The 24,374-nt window shown below is 34.9% G+C and overlaps 1 protein-coding gene across 1 annotated transcript; it reads left to right on the plus strand.

The window, feature by feature from the left end:
• Nucleotides 1-14,747: 14,747 nt before the first annotated feature.
• LOC108368721 (uncharacterized) lies at nt 14,748-21,384 on the plus strand. Its single transcript, XM_017623630.1, has 2 exons — nt 14,748-20,644; nt 20,705-21,384. Exons 1-2 carry the CDS (start codon nt 14,795-14,797, stop codon nt 21,275-21,277), a joined length of 6,423 nt encoding a protein of 2,140 aa, XP_017479119.1. The 5' UTR covers nt 14,748-14,794; the 3' UTR covers nt 21,278-21,384.
• Nucleotides 21,385-24,374: the final 2,990 nt, after the last annotated feature.

The following is a 24,374-nucleotide window of genomic DNA, read 5'->3' on the forward strand; positions in this document are numbered from 1 at the left end:
ACATAAACATAAACATTAAAAGCGATAGAGACAAAGATAGAGAGGAAGAAAGTGATAGGGATAAAAAGGAAATACAACTGAAGAATGTGCGATGTTATATTGTGATGTGTTATGCTACATATGTTATGTTATTGAATCTAATGCTATTCTATGTTATGTTATGCTAAGTACTAAGCTAAACTCCCCTCCACTTAACCCATTCCAACAAATTTTATTTCAGCTCAACTCAACTCGCATAATTTAATTTTAGCGGTTGAATTTCAACCGCTGGGCGAACACTAGTTTTAATAATTTCTTTTGCTGACGCTGCTAGGCATTTACCTCCATATAAAAGTAAATGTTCAGCATACTTTATAAATGCTTAACACCATCAGCCAATAAAATTGTTAAAAATCAGCGCGAGTTTTTAGCGTCTTGAAATTTGCAGTTTCCCCAAAATCGAATTAGCACATAAAACCTGAGGAACTGCCTTTGGCCACCAATTCATCTTCCAGCAAATATCAATAGCTTTTGGGCTGCAGTTGCTTATAGCACTCCTCCTGTGTACTCAAATCTCGCTCTGGAAAGATATATATATTCATTTATAATGTTTTTTTTTTTTAATAATTGCAAATTTACCTAATTTTTCCAGCGGCAGGTACGAATATCATGATCAAAACATAAACAATGAGAACGAATTCCACACACATCGTTGTGTATTAGCGCAAAACAATAAGTTTCAAAAATATTTAAATTATTGCCTGGAACATGTACATTTATCATTATTATTCGAAATAAAAGATTTGACATATGTTTTGTATTTATTATTTAATCAATTCAAAACAATAAAAACACATTTTTTTAGAATATTTTTCAATTTACATTTGAAAGGTTTTTCTGAAACTCGAATGCAGAGAATGCGGAGAATGAGAGAATTTAAAATCAGGTGATCTCAGCTGTTTTCAAATGTAAACAAACAAAATGGCGCTTTCCATACTTGTAAGCCTATAAAATGTTATAAGCATAGTAAAGTAATATAAAGTGATGTACGCTTATTTCAAAACAAAATTTCGGCTTAGGTCCTCATCCTGAAAACATCAGTACTGCAACGTTATGTGTGCTTTTGCACATGCGGCAAGAATTTCTTGACATGTTTTTTTTTTTTTTTTTTTCTCAAATCAAAAAACGTCATAAGCTATCACTCAAAAGGTTGTCAAATGAAAGAAAAAATTATGATAATTAATCACCAAATAAGTGTACCGAAATAGAATCTCATTGCTAGCTGGCACACTTTATATTATTTTACTCTGCTTATTGTCGCCACTTCAGTACCTTCCGAAAACTTCTTTCGAAAGCTTCTCGAAAGAACAAAAAAAGCTGAGATTTGTAACTATTTAAAACAATATATACATTTCACTAAGAGTTAATACTTAAATATTTATCGAAGCTCCGATTGTTTCGTTTTCTTGTTGTGTATTTTGAATTGCAGGAAACTGTTGATATTTTCATTCGATGCATCGAAAATATCGATGTTTTTATACGACGCTCAACTGAAAATCTGTTCTGTTTTGTTGCATTAACAAATCTGTGGACCTTTGACAAAACAACTTCTCTCGAGTGAGGTAATTTTCTCTTCAAAGCAGTAATTCATTGAGTTCTCGAATGATATTTTTATGTTAAGTCATTAATAGGAGTATTTCAAGATGAAAGTTAAATAAAAATTACAAATTTTTAAATGGAAGTTCTTTTAAATGTACTCTAAATTCCAACCTGCAGAATGCCGAGAGGTTATTTTGTCAAAAGTCCACAGAAATATACTCTTCAACTAGAAAGGAGGTGGGTTTTTTGATAGCAAACTAAAAGGGATATTTTATGATGAATTGTGGAACGACTTTCCGTCATCCCTTCTCAAATTTGGTTTGGAGACAAACCGGTTTCGGCGTTGTGCCATCTTCAGTGTCATTTTTCCTTCTGAATGCATACCCATTAGGTCATGCATACCCATCTAAGTGCGACCGCTTTTGTTTCATTATCTCGCAGGTAGGTGCTTTTTAAAAAGGCAGCCAAACTCCTCCACGTACAGCATAAAGGACGGCGTTTGAACATATTGGAAAACATGGAGATATACAAGCAGAAAACATTTCAAGGGAAAATTATAAACGAACAAACAAACACCTTATCCGATGTAATATTCGAACCACTCAAGATGCTGTACGAAAAATATGAGAAGACCCCTGGAAAAAACGTCAACGCGAAGATACATACCCACGTCGCAGAAACCAAGAAAATGAAAACAATGGATTTCTATCTGCCGGCGCAAGCAAGCAACATAATACCTGCTAAATAACGGAACATAAACCGACGCAATCACGAAAACCAAGAAAATAAGAAGAACGGATTCCGACCCGTCGGCGAATACAAGTAACCAAAAAAGCACCTACCTGCGAGATAATGAAACAAAGGCGGTCGCATTTAGATGGGTATGCATGACCTAATGACAGTTAAAACTGATAGTAGCACGAATACATAAAAGCGGAAGGAATTACGAACTATTCAGAATGAAAAATGACACTGAAGACAACGCCGAAACCGGTTTGTCTCCAAACCAAATTTGACGAGGGATGACGGAAAATCGTTCCACAATACATCATACTCCTACCCTGTCGGAAACACAAACAACCAAAAAGAAGGGATATTTTATCTTTTTATCGACACGATTGTTAGATTAATGTGCTGTAACATTTGCAAATACACTGGAATTCGTCCCAAATGTTTGAGAGATCAATCTTTTTCATAAAAAAATACGTTTACGCAAGTGACTGAAAAGAGGAAAACAACATTGCCATCGTGAATAGGCCCTCACAATCGCCCGATTTGATCCCGATCGAAAAATGTTGCTCTGTCTGAAGTTTTGTAATATAATCCATTTTCCAGTCGACAAGAATCGATCCTTGCAAAGGCAGCTTTAGCCTCTTAGTCCCAGAATACTATGATATCTACGAGGAGAAATTAATTGTTTTTTTTTTATAAAAATAAGAATTGTAAGTCTACTACGAAAACTTGATTTTTACTACCATTTTGGAAGTCCGAACCTAGCAGAGAGCGATCGATTACGGTCAGCTAGTGATCAGCAGTGTTGCCAGGACTTCAAAAATAAAAGAACTATATCGGCCAAATAAAAATGCTAAAAAAAGCTAAGTGACCAAAAAAAGGTAAAAAAAAGGCCAGCCTTTTCAACATTTCATTAACTCTTATGTACAAAGAGGTGGTACAAATGTGCCACTGGGTAACAAAAATGTAAATATCTCGACAACCAAGGTACTTACGATTATGAAATTTCATGAAAGCTTTGTGCAAACATTTTTGAACGCCATACCGTTTAATAAAACCATTTTAATAATAAAGGGGACTCTTTTTTAGGGTCTGAAAGCCCATTGTCCTTAGAGACAAAGTAGTGGTACATTTGTACCACCAAATATCTTCATACATTACAATACGATTACAATCGTAAATGTTTCAATTGGAGCGCGCATAGTGAAGAGCAAACCGTATATACACGCAAATGAAGCAGACTAAACGGCGAAGTCGAGTTCTATTTGACAAACTGTTTAACTCGACACGTGTGCTTCAAACCATACCTTCACCGATTCAAACACGAACCGGAACTCATATGCGCAGACCCGTCGAGAGGGAGGGGGAAAAGGGTGAATAGCCCCGGGTCCGGGCTTTTTTAGGGGCCTGAAATCTCAGAACCATAACTTGTTATTATTTATTTACAAAGTAATTTCTCCTTCGTATTGGCTTTTATTATAAATATGTATATTCCGATTCGTGCTGATTGTTTCTGACGCCATATATATATAAAATTATCACGTGCTTTTAAATTAATGCCATTTATAGGGCCCGTGATTTTTCAGTCCGGGCCCGAGTTTTATCTCGACGGCCCTGCATATGCGACTACTGCGGAGGAGATGTAATAGAAGACGTCTTTTTTGAGTGTATGCGATTTGACAGTACCAGATGCAAACTTCGCAACATATTTGGCGAGAGTTTCACGCCTGAGTCAATCGTGCAGGCTATGCTACAAAGCAGCGAAAAATGGTCAGCGCAATAGCAGAGGCGATGAAGGGGCTAAGGACTCCCAATTGTCTACGGCATAACAGCGGCGAATACTACCTTTCTCCCTCACGATGTAGTACTTGACGTCATTCCCGTGTGGTGCCGAGTTCTAAGAAATAACATGCTTTTCCTGGTTTTATAGGGACACTTGGCAGCCCCTGAAAAATCTGCTAAAGTATAAACAGAAAGGGTTCGCTGAGTAAATTTCGTCGGACGGAGCGATGCCGCCGGGTGATATTCGCGTAAAATTTCGTTAAGTTAAACTGAATCGGAACAATAATCCTAAATTTCGAAGCCAAACGACAAAGAAAAAAGCTAGCCTCAAAAGGGGCTAAACTGGCAACACTGGTGATCAGTACTGCCAAGTTTTTAATTTAAAAAAGCACTGAAATACTGAAAATAGCGCATTTTTTCCAAAAAACGCCAAATGTGTGTTGTTGTTTAATGGTATTTTTGCATATAAAGTTGTATGTGGAAATATTTTAAGTAATCACGCAATGTCATTTATAAATATTTTCAACTATATACAGTTAATTAATTTAATTTGCAAAATGTTTTTTTATTCTTAAAACAATTTGCGAAACTTTACTTGGTTTTTTTACCGGCTTTATTTTCATGCAATTGTTTACTTTTGTACGTATGCGCCCACCCAACTAATTACCAGAATATTCTATGAATTCCGTGATAGAGACTGTGTAAAAAAATGCGTTTGGATTATCTGGGAGCATATTATCCAGAACGTTCGAAAAGTAAACGAAAAAAGAAAATAACATCAAAGAACGAACCAAGCACTAAACAAAAACAAAATTCCCGTTTTATTTTCCTTAAAGCCCTAAATTTGCTGCGAAAGGCACAAAGTTGGCAACAGTGATAGAGATGTGCAAATTTGCATATATAAAAGCATGGACAGAGCATGCGTGCGTGAGGCTAGCCAACTAATTTTTGAGAATTTCCCGATTTCGACAGTAAAATTCCCTGATTTTGTCCGAAAATTCGTAAAATTCCCCACCCATAGATGTCTCTCCTTATTTTCAAAAATGTACATGTGTATGTATTTTGATATACTGCTGGTCTTTCTGTTTACTTTATTTTCAAATGTAATTCATCTATGCATTCATAAACCACACCAAACGTTTATAAAGTTATTTGACAAATATAGAATAAATCATGGGCATAAATATTTGCATACATAGAGTGGTTAAAAAATTTTAGTCGCACCAAATTTTGACAAGTTTTCACCAGTGTTGCCGTTTTAGACCTCTGGTGGCTAGATTTAGCTACCACATACTTTTTTCGACCACATAAATTTAAAATTGCCACTAGCCCTTTTTTAGCTGATATATATACATATATGTATTGTATGTTCCTTACGATTTTATACATATGTATGTACATACTATAAAAGTGTTAGGGCAGTTTACTTATCTATTAACGATTTAACTATAGTTTAAAATAAATACGTTTACGGCCCTTAATATGCTTAATTTGTTAAATGGTCCATCAAGTGAATTGTGAATTAAAAAAATAAACAATGTTTAACAAAATGCTAGGAAAATTATGAAATTTCGGCTCTAATCATTTCGATCCTTCCTCGACCTCATTTGTAAAAAAATAGATATTGTACTAGCATGCTGGTAAGTTATATGCTTCGAGCCTGATGGTACAATCTCTTGATGGAGCCAGCAAGTTGGTGTCGTATATTTCCCCTTTTATACAAAACGGTTTTTGGTTGGATAAAATATTAGCTTTTTTCCCAGAGTTCATTGCTTTTCTATACCATTACTTATTGAAAACGTTTGAGTGTATTCTTATAGGTGACCTGGTCTACGAAAAGGGAGCTTACGTGCGAAAACTAGTTTTCTGTGAAAAAGCTGTTAAAAGTAAGCAACTCTTTTCGTCAGTTTCTCATTATCTCGTTAATTGTTCTCCGCGCCGGACGTCCAGTAAGTGTTGTTGTTGGTCCAGTAAGTGTTGTTGTTGGTCGGAATATTATTATAGTTCATCGTGTAAGTTGCTAGTGTGGTCTTTCTCTACATTTTTAGTACACTTCTAAGCAAGTTNTGAAAAAGCATCTCATCTTCCATCCGAATCAACCAAAAAGTGAAAATTGATTTTTTGACACCTAAGCCCCCTTTCCGTAGACCAGGTCACATATGTGTATATGTAAGTAACAAATTTTAGCTACCATTTTTAGCTACAATGACTTTTTTAAGCTCTTTTTTAGCTCTTTTTTTTTAAGGAATTCGGCTACCACTAAATTGCGTTTATTCGTTATATGAAAGCAGATACGACAAAGAAAATTCTAAAAAATCAACGGTTATTTTTAGCCAACTGAAACTTTATTATACTAGAATTGAACGAGTTGTAGTTTTTGACATCTAATGAATGTAAAATTATGTATATATGTTTGCGATTTGCTATTGTTTAATATTTACCTTTGAAAGAAATGCAAAGCAAAAAATCACAGCCGATGGCGGTAAAAATAGAAATTTCAAATGACAATTTGTAAGTAGTGGTCCCATAGTTCCCTATTCGTTGCCAGAATTGAGTATTTAATAACTCAGGGTTGCATAATCAGAACTTTTAGTTACAGTTGCATTTCTTGTGCAACTTTTTTAACTCATTATTAAATAGTGAAGCAAAGAAGAAAAAATTAGTTAAGACCTAATTCCTCACAAAAAACAGTTCATCCACCGATTCCCCACGTAAACTGAAATTCCCCACAAAAGACGGCCCATTCCCCGATTCCCCACGCAAACAGAAATTCCCCGCAAATAGGGGAATTCCCCACGAGTTGGCTTCCCTGGCGTGGGTATACATGCGAGAGCGTTACGAAGTGAAGGCAAAATCATTAAATTAAAAATTAAAAAAAAGCAAAATAATTAAAAAAAGCAAAATAAATAAAAAAAAACAAAATAAAAAATTAAATCTGTTCTGAGTAGCTCCTCAATAATTCTAGAGTTCCTGAGAGGGAAAAAGAAATTACGACGAAAAAACATTTTTTTTCGAAAAAGTGGACAATTTTTAATTTTTGAAAAAAAAAATAAAAAATAAAATCTATTCTGAGTAGCTCTTCAATAGTCTAGAGTTCCGTTTTGGTTGTTGTTGTTATTAAGGACAGACATGGAAGGGAATACACCAACTGCAAAAACAAAGAGGGTAAAAATCACGGACTTCCACCTGCCGTCAAAAACGAGCCAAAACAATTCATCTACCTATTGAGCACCGCAAACACTGCAAAATTAAAAAGACGTACCTAACAGAAGAAAGAGGTAACAAGGAGTATAAATACGAGCAACCAACAAAAATTATGCAGCACGAAAAATGACACTGAAGATGGCACAACGCCGAAACCGGTTTGTCTCCAAACCAAATTTGACAAGGGATGACGGAAATTCGTTCCAAAATACAGTCTAGATTTCGTGAAAAGGAAAAAAGTTCTGCAAAATTATGCCGAAAAAACACTTTTTTCCAAATAGTGGAAAAAGTGAAAATTTTGGAAAAAAAAATTAAATCTGTTCTCTGTAGCTCCTCAATAGTTCTAGAGTTCCTGAGAAGGAGAAACCCAAGCATGGATGTGTATATAAACGAATACAAATTCTGAAATGAAATATGTATTATGAAATATGTATTTTCAGGAACTCTAGAACTATTGAAGGGCTACTCAGAACAGATTTAATATTTTTTTTTTTTTAATTTAACTTTTTTCACTTTTTCGAAAAAAATGTTTTTTCGGCGTAATTTTGCAGAACTTTCTTTCTCCTTCTCAGAAACTCAAGAACTGTTGAAAAGCTACTCATAACATATTAAATTAATTAATTTTTCAAAAATTTCACTTATTCGACTATTTGAAAAAAGTGTTTATTCGGCGTAATTTTGCAGAAATTTTTTTCCTTTTCAGGAACTCTAGAACTATTGAAGAGCTACTCAGAACAGTTTTAATCTTAATTTTTTTCAAAAATTTAACTTTTTCCACTTTATGGAAAAACATTTTTTTCAGCGTAATTTTGCAGAACTTTCTTTCTCCTTCTCACGAACTCTAGAACTATTTAAAAGCTGCTCAGAACAATTTTTTATTTCCCTTTTTGCCACATGTCATTTGCTGCGTGAATCTGGCATACACAATTTTCAAATCAATTTCTTTTTGTCAAAATATTCAGAACTTTTTCCCTTTTCCAGAACTCTAGAACTATTGGAAAGCTACTCAGAACAACTTTTCTTTCGTTCTGCGTCTTACCGTATGCCAGCTTCCCTGACATCTTTCAAACTCATTTATCAGATAGGCTAATGTTGGAAGTTTTTTCCACCTTCTTCATGACATTAACGTGACGATTTTCTTGGAGGCGGCTTTTTGTTTAATCTTTCTTCGGCAACAACATCCCATATATGCCATTTGAACACTTTTAGAGAAAGAAACGATTTAAATAAAAAATCTTTTTCCACCTTAAAGTGACGTTCTGGAAATATTTCACACATTTTTTTTTTCTAATTTCACGAATATATAAAATCAAGGAAATCCTTGAAACCCCTGAAGCAATAAATAGACATTGGTAATTATCTTATTTTTAGTGTTTTTTGCATAAAAACTGGGTGACTTTCCGGAAATATTAATGCTTACTCGTTAATATTAAATGCCTTTTTAATCTTATCGGAATTAATTAATCACACTGCTTTGGTTTGAACAATTTTTTTGTTCGGCCAGTGTGTACTGCACCAAAAATCTGGAAAAATTTCGTCTGTGGACTTGGATGTGTAACGTTGCATTTAAAAAGGCCATGAAAACCCTAAGTTTCCATTACAAATCAATAATTCAAGTTAATCAACAAAACCACAACAATTTTACAAAAAAACCGTTGCTTATATTATAACAGCAACTGTTTGATGATTTTAAAAAGTCTTTCGTTTTTAATAAACACCACGCATTTACTTGAATTTTTATTCACAAGTGGTATTTCGACATAATTTGCCGTAATGCTGTATTTTGACAAAATTGTATCAAAAATGTCGTTGTAGTACCAATTAGGGTTGCCGTTTTGATCTAAATAGCTCCAATTGGATACATTTTTAGAAGAATTTTTGCGAGATACTTATTTTTTCCGATAAGTATAAATGTGGATACTTTTTTAAATAGGCCAAAACTTTACAGTTTCTATAAAGTTTTTTCGTTCAAAAATCGATTTTCTTCAAAGATGGTACAAGCCATTACGTTTTCTAAATATATTAAAAATCACTATTTAAGCGTGAAATTAAAGCATTTTATTTTTTGTGAACGAAGCAATGAACATATGAAGAGATCACACCAAAATAGGTATAAGCGCAATTGTTTTAATTAGCTTAAAAGGATGCTTTAAGCAAGTATATAAAGATATATATATATATAAAGTAAATAGATACTCTTTCTAGTAATCTCTTTCATATCACATATTTGCATTTGTTAATTTAAAAATAAAGAAGATGTCAATGTAGGTCAAAATACACTGTTTAAACTAAATTTGATTTATTTAAGGAAGTTTGTATGAATGAAAAGGTTTTAAATACACTCTAAAATTTTGCCTTTATTTGCTTATATTAAGAGAGGTAATCAGTTTCCTCTTTTAATGTGTGCAAATTTGCATACCGTTTAATAAAATTAAACACTGCCTGTTTACTTTTACATACAAATTTTGTGCGAAAAGTAAATTTACACATAAAATGTTTAAAATAGAGTAAATGTGAGTAAATGTTTATTATTAGTTGGAAATGTATTTTTAATTTAAAAATTTTTTGCAATTTTAAACATTTCATGTGTATACTTATGTGTATATTTTAAAGATCTCAAGTTCAAAATTAAATCCTGAACATCTTATACGTATATTTATACAGATTCTTGTTGAAAAATACATACCTTTCAGTAGTGGTTTTACATACACTTTTTTGAGTACAAATGTAACATATTAATTACTATTTGTTATACTTTGCAAAATACTTATGCACAAAAATGTTATTTATAAATCGAAATTACAATTGTTTGATTTTATGAAAAATAAAAATATATATACTAGGCTGGGTAGATTTTATATGGGGCAAAATAAAAAGCATTTGACCGTATTGTAAGAGTAATATTATGATGTTTTAGGTCTAAGCCAATTGTTATTGGCCACGAATGACTAATTTAAAACTTGTCTTTATCCCGCGCAATTGAATCAAAGTGTGTTAATTTTGAAAATGAAACTTTGGCTTGTAATATCTGTGGAATGCGTTAATTGTTACAAACAGGATGATATATCAAATTAAGGGTTATTAAATTTAGTATCTTGCGTTAATTTATCATTTTTCAATAAGTCTACAAGTTTTTAAAATATTAAGATAAAACGTACAAAAACTATAATCTTTCCTTATGAATTTTCAATTCTTCATTACAAAACTATTTTATTCCATTATGTGAAAAAGTGACTGTAGGTAAATGCAATAGTCTTTAACATATCCTGGGAAATCCTTTTGAGCTTGAACGAAAAAAGTCACTCCCTGGCACATTTTTGTGTAATACGGTTCTTTTATTTAAAAGTTATTTATACACTTTAAGAGAAATTTTTTTTAGAAAAAAATGGAGATCCACTTAAGTTTGTCGATATAACTTTGGGAAATGTAATAATTACGTAATAATTACCAAATTGAAGGCGAGACTTACTGTTACTGATTTATGATAATAATATGATGAAAATCGTTCAGATGATAAACAAATTATTATAAAATAAAAAAAAAATGCTGAACAATTTTTTTTGTAATTTTCCTATATTAGCAATTTTTATATTGTATGCATAAACAGAAGTAAACTAATTAGTGTTTCTAGAAATTGTGCCTGTTCAATGTTTCCATACTCATTTGCATAAACAAAATTTTTCCACGATGATGAAAAATAATGGCTTTTCTATTAGAACTACCGAAATTGCTCCTAAATTTGCGAAAATTCGCAAACTATAGCTAATATTAAAAAAAATATTAGAATACTTGGAACCAGCGATCTAAATGCACGCCAGCAATATTAATGCTGTTCTTAACATCTTTTGACTATAGGCCAGTGCAATTATCCAGGGAACAATTAAAATTTTATTGAAAAAAGATAACTTTGAGATTAACGATAAGCTGCGAGAAATGATATTTGACTTTATATTTTGCGTTAACGGATTCATTATTTAATAATATGCACCAAACCTTTTTGCTGAACCAGAATTTTTAACAAGAATTGGTCTTATTCGACTAGTGTGCTGTGGGTCACTTGGCGGTCGATGCGCGAGCTCTTACAATTAAAATAAAATACTAATATTTTGCAAGCTCGTTGATGACTTCATGACACAATATATTTTCACTATTACCAAGGGATTTGAGAACAATTAGATTTTCGTCCCGCCCTAATACATACATGTATTCCAAGTCCTTAGGATGGGTTAAATTATGTATTTTCATGTATACATAAAACAAGAAAATTGGATACATTTTTGGCTAGGTCAGTGATACATTTTCTTGAGACGGCGCGGCAACACTGGTACCAATGCACTTTTGGGATCGAAAATGAACCAAAAAAGTACAGTTGTACCATCAATTTCATCACTGTTTCAGCTCGCGTTTACTTGTGGTAGTGATCACATCTGCTCATATATACCCCTCGTCATTTGAATTGTGCATCCTTTCAATCGTTAGTATTTACAGTTTTCCTTTTGTTTATTTAATATTAATAGTTTGTAAAAATATACCATATTCTACGGGTAAATTCAATTTTAAAATTTTATACAAATTAAAACCTAAAAAGAGAATTTTTTTTTCCATTTCTTGGGCAGCATTTTATATGATTTTTTCGTTCTTCTTGAGAGCTGGAAACAGTTCTTAAAAAAAGTCAACTAATGACCTGCAGTGAATAAGTTAATAATATTTTTAGTAAAAATTCGGATATGCAGTTTTGTAGCCCATTCCTAGTCTAGGAATTAAAAGGTTGAGCTATTCAAATGACGAGGAGTGTGTGTGGTGTACGTTTGGTAGAGTGGGCCTTTTTACTCCAGTATGCGTGTTCAGTGGCTCTCATTGGTATTTATGTATTAGTAAGATTTGTTGCCCTCTTCATGTTTGCCCGTGGTTTGGGGCGCTTGCCCGTACGGGCAAAAAATAACATTTAGGGTGGCGCGTATAGATAGGGGAACACATCGAAATGTGCATCGCATTTGCCGCGTACCACCGTTGCTGGCTTCGCGTACTTCCAAATGAACCTCACTCTAGCGCGTACCACATTCGCAGGCTTAGCTTAAAGCGTTCTTACAAGCTATGTATTTCCATATGTAACTGCTACTTTTCTGATACGTTTTAATATATGATACATACGAGTACAAACAAAAAAGTAGCGTTTGCATATGCAAATACATATCGTGTAAGAGCCCCGTTACCACCTTTGTAGGCTTCACTTACCACCTTTGCAGGCTTCACTTACCACCTTTGCAGGATTCGTACAGTTTGAAAAACCACGATCTAGCCTATATTAGTTGGTTTGTTGTGTCCCTTAACTTTACCACAACAAAAGGAGACTAGCTGAAAGTAGAACATTTAAGGGCCGTTTTCTAATGTAAGCAGTAAAGTTGGCTTTACTAACAGGGCAATTAAATTGTTCCTCACTTTAAAGTGTTTTCGTTTTCTTATCTTACCGGTAAAAATAAATTTGTTATTCCGTAGAGTGAAACTTCACTACACTTCCGAGAGTGAAACTTCACTACATTCGTCATAAAATTTCAAAGGTTAGCAATGCAACATAAGCAAATATAGAGCAAGAGCAACTGTTAACAAAAACCAAAACCTTGGTTGGAATATCTAATATATCTGACTCATGAACCTAAACGAAACCAAAATTTAAAGTTGGGTTCAAATTTTTAAAGGTTGCATCGGGTGAGTAACAATTTATCGATTCGATAAATTATTGCGCTGATGAGAAAACGAAAACTCGTATATCGAGAGGATAAAGTGGCCGATACTCTAAAGGTTAGATGAGAAAACGGCCCTAAGTGTTAAAGAAAACTGTGCAAGGTGGTGTATGTGTGTATACATAGTATGTACAGTAAGCCATATCACGACATATGAAAGAAAAATGTTTAGAGTGTGTCAGTTTTATTTAAACACTTATTTCGCGAGAAAATTTTGAATGTAAACAAGGCACTAAATCGCGTATTTTGCTACAACTTTCTTATTTAATATCCGATTTTTAAAACCTTTATGTCGCTGAAAAAGTCGCGCTCAGGACCATAATTGGCCTTCAAAACCATTTCAATTTATACCTTCACTAATTTTGGAATTACTATCCCTAGATTTTTATTTTTATACTATAAATCTAAAGCCTTCAAAAAACGTTGACGACCTTGCTAAGAAGGTTAGGCTCTATTCAATTTATTCATAAGCGAGGCCTTTTCGGTGACATAAAAATTTAAAAAACCGGATAGCAAATAAGAAAGCTATTGCAAAAAATGCGTTTTACCGGTTTTTAGCGGGTGCACACAAAAATCTTTACACTCAAAATTTTTTCTTAACATAAGAATTCAAATAAAACTAACACACGCTAAAAATTTGTTCGTGATACGCCTTAATGTATAGCTGTCCTACACCTGGGTGTAGTTCAATGAATACATTCACATACATACATATGTACGTATTCCTACCACGGATGCCAACTCCCCTGGGGCTAATTCCCCGCAATTCCAGAAAAAATTCCCCTATTCTCGATGAAATTCCCCTAAAATGAGTTTTGCCACATTCATATTTAAGGCACTTCAAGCCCACTTTTTGTTGAAAAAAAAAAAACTAATATCATTAATTGTGATATAAGTATATAATAAGGCCAGTCTTTTTTACATTTCGTGTTTATACATAATATAAAATGCTAATACGATGGCCTGGTGAGAAAGATGGCGAAAACGAAACGATAGTGTCAAACGAAAACGTGGAAAAAGTGAAAAATGTCGCTATGCGCTGTTGCAATTTCTTTAATATCCACACGGTTTCACGAGGCGATTACAAAATGAGAGATCTGTTATCACAATTTCTAATTTATAAATGCAATTTTATCCTCAATAGAAATGTTGTAATCAAAATCGTTTGTATATTGAATTCCCCAAAATTTAAAGTCATTCCCCGATTCCTCCGAAAAATTCCAATTCCACCAAAATCGGGGAATTCTCGCCCGGTTGGCATCACTGATTCCTATCTGCTTTGCTACAGAACTGGTCAAACGAAAATGACAGTTAGTCGTTAATATTTAATGAACATTTTACTAAATGACGGCATTATCTGTCTACATACGTACCTACACAAATATCGCAGGCACTAGGTAACTATAAAAGTTTAATTTTTTCAATATTCGTTTAAAGGCTTTCTGTGAAAGTGGATGCGCATTTGTAGTTTATAAACCAAAGTAAGGAAAACAACACGCAATATAACATTTAAAATTTCATGTATGCATTTTTAATGATGCGGATAATTAGTTTAATAATTACTTTAAATAGCTATAATGTAAACTTCTACACGTACCCATTTTGCTTGCACGATTTGTTTTTAAAACTCATACTTTTCAGGCTACTCAAAGCATACATTTATTTAGCTTACTCACGAATACCGTTTTAACTTTATTTACAGTTTACTCATAAGAAACCGAAAATTGCGGTTTTCTGGAAACCTGGATTAGGCTGACATGGATGCAATTACCGTCAAATCTATTAACGAAATGCCACTGGGCACCGTTGCCAGCAACAAAATTAGTTGCGGGAGCAGCAACAGCAGTAGTGGCTACGCGAGTGCCACCAATACCCCTACCAATCCCACATCGATTGGAAACAATAACAGTCACATCCGCTATTCGGAATCGCACTCTACTACACCTGTGGGCATGGTAGAACCTACACCAGTGGCCACAATTGCTGCAGTAACGCCGTACTACAATGAGACTTTCCAGCAGCAGCAACAACAGTTACAACAATATTACTCACACCTACAGCAGGACCATCCCTCACATTCATATCAATTGACAGATCCATTGCTGCAACCCTCTGCGCCCCAGGATAAAAGTACCTGTGACTCCTGTGCCTTCTTGGCGGGTAATGACAACCCACAATCCACCAATATCGAGCGCAATTTTTTAGGCATGCGGCACCCGACAACATTCTACACGGAATTGGAAAAGTCAAGTAAAATTCCCATGCAACCGGCGACACAGCATCACAACAAAACTACCAACAGTCACATCAACCATATTTATAATAGTGAGACTGGTCTGTATAATTCGAAACGTAGTAGTGAGGCGAGCACGTACGTAAAACCACAGGCCACCGCAACGCCATTCTATGCGCAGCCGTCGCAAACAAGTAGCTCCATGGTTTATTTTGATCCCTACAAAAACAAATTATCCACGAAGTTGGCAAAATACAATATCGATTACAGTGATAAACCGTTAGAGGCCACAAACGAAGCGCCGTACGCGCAAAATTTTCAACAGAACTACGGTGGAAATACGTTCCAGGGTGCTGTGTACGGTGGAAGTTCGTCGCAAAGGAATCCACTGACTGCGGTCACGAATGCGCGCGAACCGCAGCAACGTCTAGGGATGCCTTTTGGCAACACAGCTATGGCAGTTGGTATCAACATCGGTACTACAAGTAACAGCAGCAACGTCGGCGCAACTTATTTCGATAAATATCTGTACACTGTAGTGACTACGGCTGCACAGTCACCATTTTACACATCTACACAACCCGCAAATCTATCCGCTGTCCCACCACAATATGCGTCTGAAATACGGAACGATACCTATCATAAGACATCAACATCTTCGTCATGGCACTGGAGTATGGAGTATAGTAACGGTAATTATCGTTCCCCGTCACGGTATTCCAACGCCATTCCAACTGCCACCATACCACCCACGAATGCAAGCTACGTGTCGCCGAATACCGCTGTCGCCCCCAGTCGTGATATATATTACACACCTGAGAAATATAGCAACAAATATGATAAGTACAATTCTTATTACAATCCTCACCAACAGTATATGACAACGAATGCGGTTGGTCATACCTTCTGGCCGAATTCGCCTCATTCCACACCGTACCTTGTACCCGCACTTAACGATAGTTTGTCACACGCGTACTCGCACCACGCATCGTTACCTCCGACCGGCGTCCCCACCGCTATAGCACCAGCACCTACGCATCCTTCACTCGCATATCACCATCCCTTTCCACCTTCTGCAGCTTCAGTCACCGATCGCCAAAGTTGTTGCTCACAACCATATCAGCAGCAGAATTGTTACTATCCGCGAAATGCACAGCATCCTCACCATCTTCCTAATGTATACAGCTCACACACGCAAACCGCAAGTGGAAACAGCAACAACAATACCGCAGGGAAGTATGGAATGCTTGATTATGGACATGATACCAAAGCCAAGGTCAATACTAATGATATCTATGCTAGAACGACGCCTACCTATGAGACCACAAATATAAATTATCATTCTTACCCGGTAGGTATTACCCACAATCAGCAATATGAAAACCCTATAACACCAGCTACCGTAGTTTCACATCAACCGCTCAATCCAAATATTACGCCACATAGTGACATCTCGACTGTTTATTATAATGATCTCAACATGCAGACTGCTTATGATACCTACATTAGCCCAGTTCAAGTGCCGGCGTTACTACAACGGTGTGAAAGTTTAGTACAACGTGTTGAGCAGCTACCAAATTTGCCACCTCCCTACATACAGTCCACTCCAGTGAAAAGTTCACTAACTGACTTTCGAAAGCCGCCAGAAATAGTAGATGAGAACTGTTTTATAGCTGAAACGACGCGCACGAACATAAACGACCATTTGACTACAGATATGAGCAACTCTGCAAGCAACTTCCGACATGAGAGTGGGATGCGTCTCAGCAATGCAATCATATATAGCCAAAAGACGGCGGAAGAGAGTGCAGATAAGACTGGCACTCCACTTACGCCAACAACTAAGATTTACTCTAGTCTGCGTGATTTTCTGAGTACTTGGAATGAAGATGAAGAAGATTTTGAATTCACGGATGAGCGGAAGTTGTCTGACACACCGCATTTCGATGAACAGATAATTGGCACAGAAGGCAAAACGAATCTTGCTAAGATATCAAATAAAATGCTTTGCGTATCAGGACTCCCAAGTGTGGCCAATACACCAGTCTCAATCACCCTCGATTCCGAGGAAATAAGTCGAACACCGCAACAACCATCAAATACCTCAGCATCAAATACACGTTCCAAAACGCACGATGACGTTAATGTAGGCAGATCAACAGATGTAGAGACAAATCGAAATGTAAGCATAAGTTTGCCTGATATCATCATCGATATCGAAAGGTCTAGTAGTTCAACGCCAGCTTTTTCGAGCGCAGCAAAGGTCTTCAAGGTCGATATGAATATGAAATCTAAAAGCGAAGATATACACTATAATAATTTTGATGTTGAAAAAGAGATTGATGAACTAAAAACAAAAAGGGTTCAACTATCAAGAAAAAACCCTAATATACCGCCTCCATGCACGGGTGGCGTAATAATGAGGACCGAAACCGAAGCGAAAGAAATACAAACAAAAACCATGCCCCAAAGTTTTATTGAAGACGAAAATGATAAATTAGAAAGTATGAAAACGTCGAAAAGTTTTGAACTAATTAGTAATTCCTCTTACACAGCAGCAACGGAGAAATTAGAAGAAAATATTAATTCTTCAGTCAACAAAAGTGAGCTTACCTTATCAACCGTCCAAACTAAACCAGACGTCTCTTGCGATCGAGGTATCGAAAGTGATTATACAACGATTTCTAATGGCTCCACATTTGAAAGAGAATACAAGACATTTATTAATAAAATAGGGAACAATTTTGACCTCAACGTTGCTGTTAGTAATGAGAGCAATATTGGCACAATTAATATGGCTAACAAACTGACTGATTCCGGAACTATTCTTGAAAATAGAATGACTAAAACGTTTGCAAAACGTAATCCCCAAACTGATATTGATATAATACATAAACTTAAAAGTTTTTCAAAATTCTACAAACGAAAATATTCGGATTTAATAAAATATGAAGGTGGTAATAAATTACGAAATCAAGGGCAAATTTTAGTTAGCGATTTAAATTTTGCTGTGGTCTCAACAAAGCCCTGTAGAAAGGGGAAAGGAAAGCAGATTCATCTGAAACCAAGCAAATATTCATTCTACCAAAGAACTTTACGATCTTTACGGCGCCACCTTATTATAAGAGGTAAACGGCTGGATTCAACTCTCCTCCTGCAACAACACATTGCCCCAGTGGCGGAGAGCCCTTTACCTGTAATCATGAGGAAAGTTGCAAAGCAATTTTCTAGTAGAGCTGAAAACCAATTTAAGTTTTTTAATCCGAAAACTCTAAAATGCTTGACTATATGTTTAATAAATTCCGAGATATTTCGGATTAAGCTCTTGAATAGAGCAAATTTTAAGAAAGACATTACTGAACCTAAAATAATGAATACAGCTCCAAAGAAGGAAATTGAAATTCCCAATGAAATGTTGAAAGCAATATCAGATATTCCGCCCCCAAACCAAGCACAAGTAATTGAAAATAATGAGGAATGTAAAAAATCAGCTGATATTTTTGCTGAAAGCTCACTTAATGAGCAACTACTGTATGGAATTAAGACGGCTGAAAATTGCACGTATCTTAACTCTTTGCGTCATTTTGTTGCAGAAAACGCGCCTAGTAAAGATATTGTTGTAGAGGGAATAGAAAGCAAGAAAACTGAAATTTTTGATGTTGAAAATAAAAATTTTATTGAGTCGACAAAAGTCCTTGACGGGCCTCCTTATGAAATACCTCCATCTTCACAGAATATGGAAGTACTTAAGGAGCAAATTTTTGAAACAGAAAAGGTGGGGGAAGAAAGAACTGGAACATCGAATTTCAATACAGATAATGGTAATCGAGTCAAACGAACTAAATTACAGCTCTCAGAAGATGAAACAGAAAAATCATGTGCACATTCCGAACAGAGTAAAACAATAGAAATTGGGTTTGTCACTGTACAGTTGAAAAAAACCAGCAATACGAGTGTTGAAATGGCTATGCATAACTTTGAGAATAGAGAACCCACATTGGACATTGTTTTCCCATCAAAAGATGAGAAGATTCGGTTAAACAGTTCTGGAGAGAATGTGTACCGAATCGTCGAAGATCATTTACATTCGGAGAGGGTCAAACATCCGCAGACCGAGATGAATATAGAAAAAAACGAACAATCGGTTAGAGCGGATTCGCCAGGGATAACTAGAAATTGTGAATTATGTGATGAACAGTCTGAAAGATTAACAAATTTAGATGTATATGAGATGGAAAATAGTGTTGAAATGTTTAGAGCCAAAAAATTCGTTGAATATTTTCCTGAATCACCAAGACACTATTTTGAAAAGTCAGTTGACTTTGATGATAAATCCCCAGACTGCTACTCGTCGGGAAGTTCCGATTCATCTGCAACATCTTGTGGTCACAAATTAAAAATACTATCCTCGTCATCTTCTTACTTATCCTCTGACGAAGATACCAAAAGTAATACGGGGACGACATATAGCGATTCTAATGAAATGAAAGAATCAGAAAAGGAGCTTTCTCAACGTCAAGCAAGTGAGTCGAGTAATAATTTCCAAGCAATTGCAAAAGAAAAACATATTGATGCAGACTTTTATACCCAAGATGGCAGCAGAGATAAAAGGTACGATGTTCCGGTCAGAACTATAACAGAAAATGATATCAAGACCTTGAAACAAACATTAGGAAGGGGTAGTGATGAACATGAGCAAGAGGAAACCAGCCTTAAGAAGACTGACCAAAATGTATACGAAGATGAAAGGTATGCACATGCCAGCATTAATACAAATGTTTCGGAAGATAACGAATACCATGATGGATATAAGACTACGGAAGATAACGAGCCGATGCAAGCAGAAGAAAGTGTTGTATTTAATGACGAATCAAATTTGGAAGTTCCTGTGAATGTAAAAGATTCTTTGGGGTATGAGGTGGGGAACGTGTTTGTAGAGACAAGCAGATTAGAAAGATGTGATAAGTCATGCGAAATGGAGTGTTTGGAGACTGGCCTTGAAATAGGCGAAATTCAATCCCAAATCAAATATCTCTTTAATGCATCATTAGGAGCTAGCAAGGAGAATAGAGTACCGAGTTTAAAACAAATACTGCTGGACTTTCTTGAGAGAGAAAATTCCATAGAATATGATTCAAAAATTCACCGTACTGAAGATGATATAAATAGCAGAATACCAAAGCTAAGTGACCTTTGTAAAATTGCCTTATGTAGTTCCTTCGAAATTAGCGCCACCAGTAATACAATCCAAAATGTTCCAGAAAAACTGGAGCGCGAATTGAGCGTTGAAGAAGCTTTAGCGGAGATGTATCGACAAGCCGGTGTCGCTTTAGACCCCGAAGATGGCGATGAAGAAGAGAAAGAAGATCGTGACGTAGTATTAATTAGCCTAGAAGAAATTTTAGTTAGTGATAGTGACTTATATGTTTTACAGTGTGATATGAATGAAAATGCGCTTAGCGTTGTGGCGCATGCACAAGAGGTGGATTTGCCTATGGCAGTCCACGACGATGAGGATAATATCGCAGTTAGAGATGAGAATGACGAAGCGGTTAAAGATGTCGCGCGTTTAGAAAATTGCCTACAAGAAGTGAAATTGACTTACGAAACGACGGATTTATTTGGACCTTACTCGACTACAGACGCGGGTATGCCGCATTTGTTGAATGAAGCGGAAATGTCTTATACAACACTCACTCGGACTGTTCCAACTGAAATTACCGAGGATGCGATGATATTCGATAATGAACATCCCATTCATATGGATTCACTTGAACCACAGTTTTATTTTCCCGCAATACATCACGAAGAAATTGTCTCACATGATTACAGACGTCTCAAGCGGCAGATATTATACAGTAGTTTGCGTGAAAAATATGTGTTGAAAAGAGTAAATTTTAGGGCCCATTATGGTAATCGTTTATTAAAAAAGTACATACACCGTTGGATATTGCAATGCCTGATAGCCAGGTTCAGGGAACGGGAATTGAAGAAGGTCCAAATATAAGAAGATAAGTAGAGGTGAGAATTTCGATAGCTGCAGAAGTAGATATACATATATCGTTACCTTAATATAGAAAGGCCCCAATCTCACATCGTCGCTGAAATGCCAAAAAGCCGTAACTAGCTAAAATGTTTATTGCATATAACGATGTGGGGACTTAAAATTCGATGAAATGTATCATGACACCGTAGGACAGTAAATTTTACACACAAAAAAATTAATATATTCACGAAACTATGGGTAAATTATAGTAAAACTGCGTACTTAGTTCTTCTGTTTGACGTCAGGACTTTTTTAAAAGGACTTTGAAATTTAAAAAATATGATTATTTAAAAAAATTATTTAAAAAATTCGGTGAAATGTAGGATAACAATAAGGGTATCATATAAAACAAAAAGTTCTGTAGAATTAAAACAGAATAAATTGTTTGGTGCATAACGACGAATGGGTTTGGAAAATGTCCTTTACAATATTTTGTTTTTAATTATTGTGTGACTACGCACGACCTCATCGTCGAATTTCGTCCTGCAAACTTTGTTTTCATAAAAATATTAAATTTATTAAAAGCACATTTTTAATACATGTACATGTAAACCGAACAACGTTATTGTTTCTAAATTCTACAGAATTTTCTCTTTCATTTGGTACCCATATTGTTATTCGACATTGCACTGATTTTTTTAAATAATTTGTTTAATTAATCATATCTTTAAAATTTTAAAGTTCTTTGAAAAAAAAATCCTGTCGTCAGAGTGAAAAATTAAAAACGCAGTTTTACTATATTACTATATTTTTATATAGTTTCGTGAGTATATCGACTCATGAGTATATTTCAGCGACGATGTGAGATAGGGCCTTTCTACTTATGTATATATTAAAGTAACGACATGTACATATGCATGTACATTAGGGTGGTCCAAAAACAGTAAAGTCGGAATTGTAATGCTCTCACCCCTTAGGATTGCTCTATATCGAAAAAAAGTATACCCCAATTTTTTATTTTGAAAGCAAAAAAACTTTAGAGGTCGCTCAAGGCGCTCAAAGTTTTCCATGTATTTTTATATGGGAAAAATAAATTTTTTCGTAAAAAAAATTAATATTTATTGATTTCAAAATGAAAAAATAAGGGTATACTTTTTTCGGTATGGAACAATCCTAGAGGGTGAGAGCGTAAAAATTCTGACTTTACTTTTTCACATGCATTTTTGGACCACCCTAATGTACATATGCGCTACCTTTCGAAATTAATGAAAGCGAACATGAAAGCGTAAATGGCAAAGCTAGCGAGAAATACATTATGTGTACATAAATTCAGAATGAACCATTTCAGAGCCATGACTTAAACGATGTTTCCAGGGCAAGTGATTCGCTCTCCCATTCGTTATTCGCTCTCTCATTCGTGATTGGCGCCCCAATTACGAACCGAATCACGTAATTCGCCATACAACATTTTGAGAGCGAACCACTTCATTCGTAGGTGATTCAGATCCAATCACCATGCGAATCAAGAACAAATCGTTGTCTTCTCTAATTTTTATCGATAACGGCTGTCAAAACACATACACCACACACATCCCCACCAACACAAACATTGAAAAAATAGCTAGATTCGTTAAAACTATTGATTTAGCTAATTAACCACTACACATTTTGTCTCCATCGTTGAAATGCACAATAAACAACACATTAAACAATAAACAAAAACAAAAAACAAGAAGCAGAGTTGCAAAGTGAATCAAGGAACGTGTCGTGTAAACAGGTTGATTCGCCGTTCGTAATTGGGAGAGCGAACCACGTCATTCGGTTGTCGTGGAAACGCCGTTTTAGGGCGCGACATCTTATACATGACGCTATCGCCAAATTCGGTTTGTTTCTGAGGACTGTTTTTGGTGAAAATATTAAAGTCACATGTTCCGGCACAATTTCAGTGTTCTCTTCCCAATATATACAAATCGCTTATTTACTTTAATAGCTACACACTATACGAAATATACAAAATCGACTATGCAGAAATTACCGCTACCTGTTCTTCTATGTATGTTGTGTAAAAATTTCATAGCTTTATCAGTTAACAATAGCTCATTAAAAGAAAGTCTATCTTCATTTTTACTATGGGGGTATGTATGTATATGTATATCAATTCAAAACTTTAAAGCTGTTTTTTTTGAGTTTTTGTTTTTTTTTTTCAGTGATGACAGTATTGAAATAAATGAGCGATATGTATGTATATAACAAAAGACATAAAACAAAAATTGCACATTTTTTGTTGCCATTGGAAACCTTGTACTATACGAAGAATCTCATAAAGTAAATGTAGTTAAAAATATGTAAAAATTTGAATATAAGTAAATAGAAAGTTGCATTGTCTGTTTTAAGTGCTGCAGTAAAAAACTATTATATGGTTGTGTTAAAAATAATTCACTGGTTTAAGTTTTGCTTTAAAGTAAAATGATAAATAGTGTTTTTAATTGTAATTTTTTTTAAATTTAAGTCAAAACATAAGATAAAAATCTGTATTTTTATTCGCATGAGTGCATTAAAAATGGCCAGACTTTTACTTATATGTACGCATTTGTGCTTGTATGTTCATATACTATTTTGAAAAAACATTTTTAACTACGTCAACTAACCAATAATCAAATATAGCTTCGTTTCTTTGTAAACGAGTGGCTAAAGAACGCTCAACTCGGGTAAATTTTTTTTAGCTACTTAAGCAACCCTGTTAGTATCTAGCAAGAAACGTGTGATTAGTTTATTGGGATTTATGCACAAAACCAATTAAAATGTGTAATTTTGGGAGGCATTTGAGTAATCTTTATATATATGTATTTGACTAATATACACCAGAAAAAAGTCAGCTAAATATATTTCTCTCAACACATATGTAATTTGGTTATAGTTACATTATTAAGTTATAGGTAGTTATTAAATCATGTGTTGAGAGAAATACTTTTACCCGCCTTTTTTCTGGGTGTATAAATCAAGTATGTACACAAGGAAACCAAAAATTTCCCTAAGCACTTTCTCATAAAAAATGCATAATAGAGTAGTGTTTTCTTGCTTAAAAACACTACGCAACGGGTCGCGTATTTATTAACCA

Source organism: Rhagoletis zephyria, unplaced genomic scaffold (genome assembly GCF_001687245.7).
Source record: "Rhagoletis zephyria isolate East Lansing unplaced genomic scaffold, Rhagoletis_zephyria_1.1 Rzeph_scaffold_03274, whole genome shotgun sequence".
In the NCBI taxonomy this organism is placed as follows: Eukaryota; Metazoa; Arthropoda; class Insecta; order Diptera; family Tephritidae; genus Rhagoletis; species Rhagoletis zephyria.

Excerpts from the sequence above, each read along its gene's own strand:
- LOC108368721 (XM_017623630.1), top strand. The coding sequence starts at position 14,795 with ATGGATGCAATTACCGTCAAATCTATTAACGAAATGCCACTGGGCACC. Across the intron at positions 20,645-20,704 it reads AAGAGAAAGAAGATCGTGAC|TGTGATATGAATGAAAATGC; the intron begins GTAGTATTAATT and ends TATGTTTTACAG.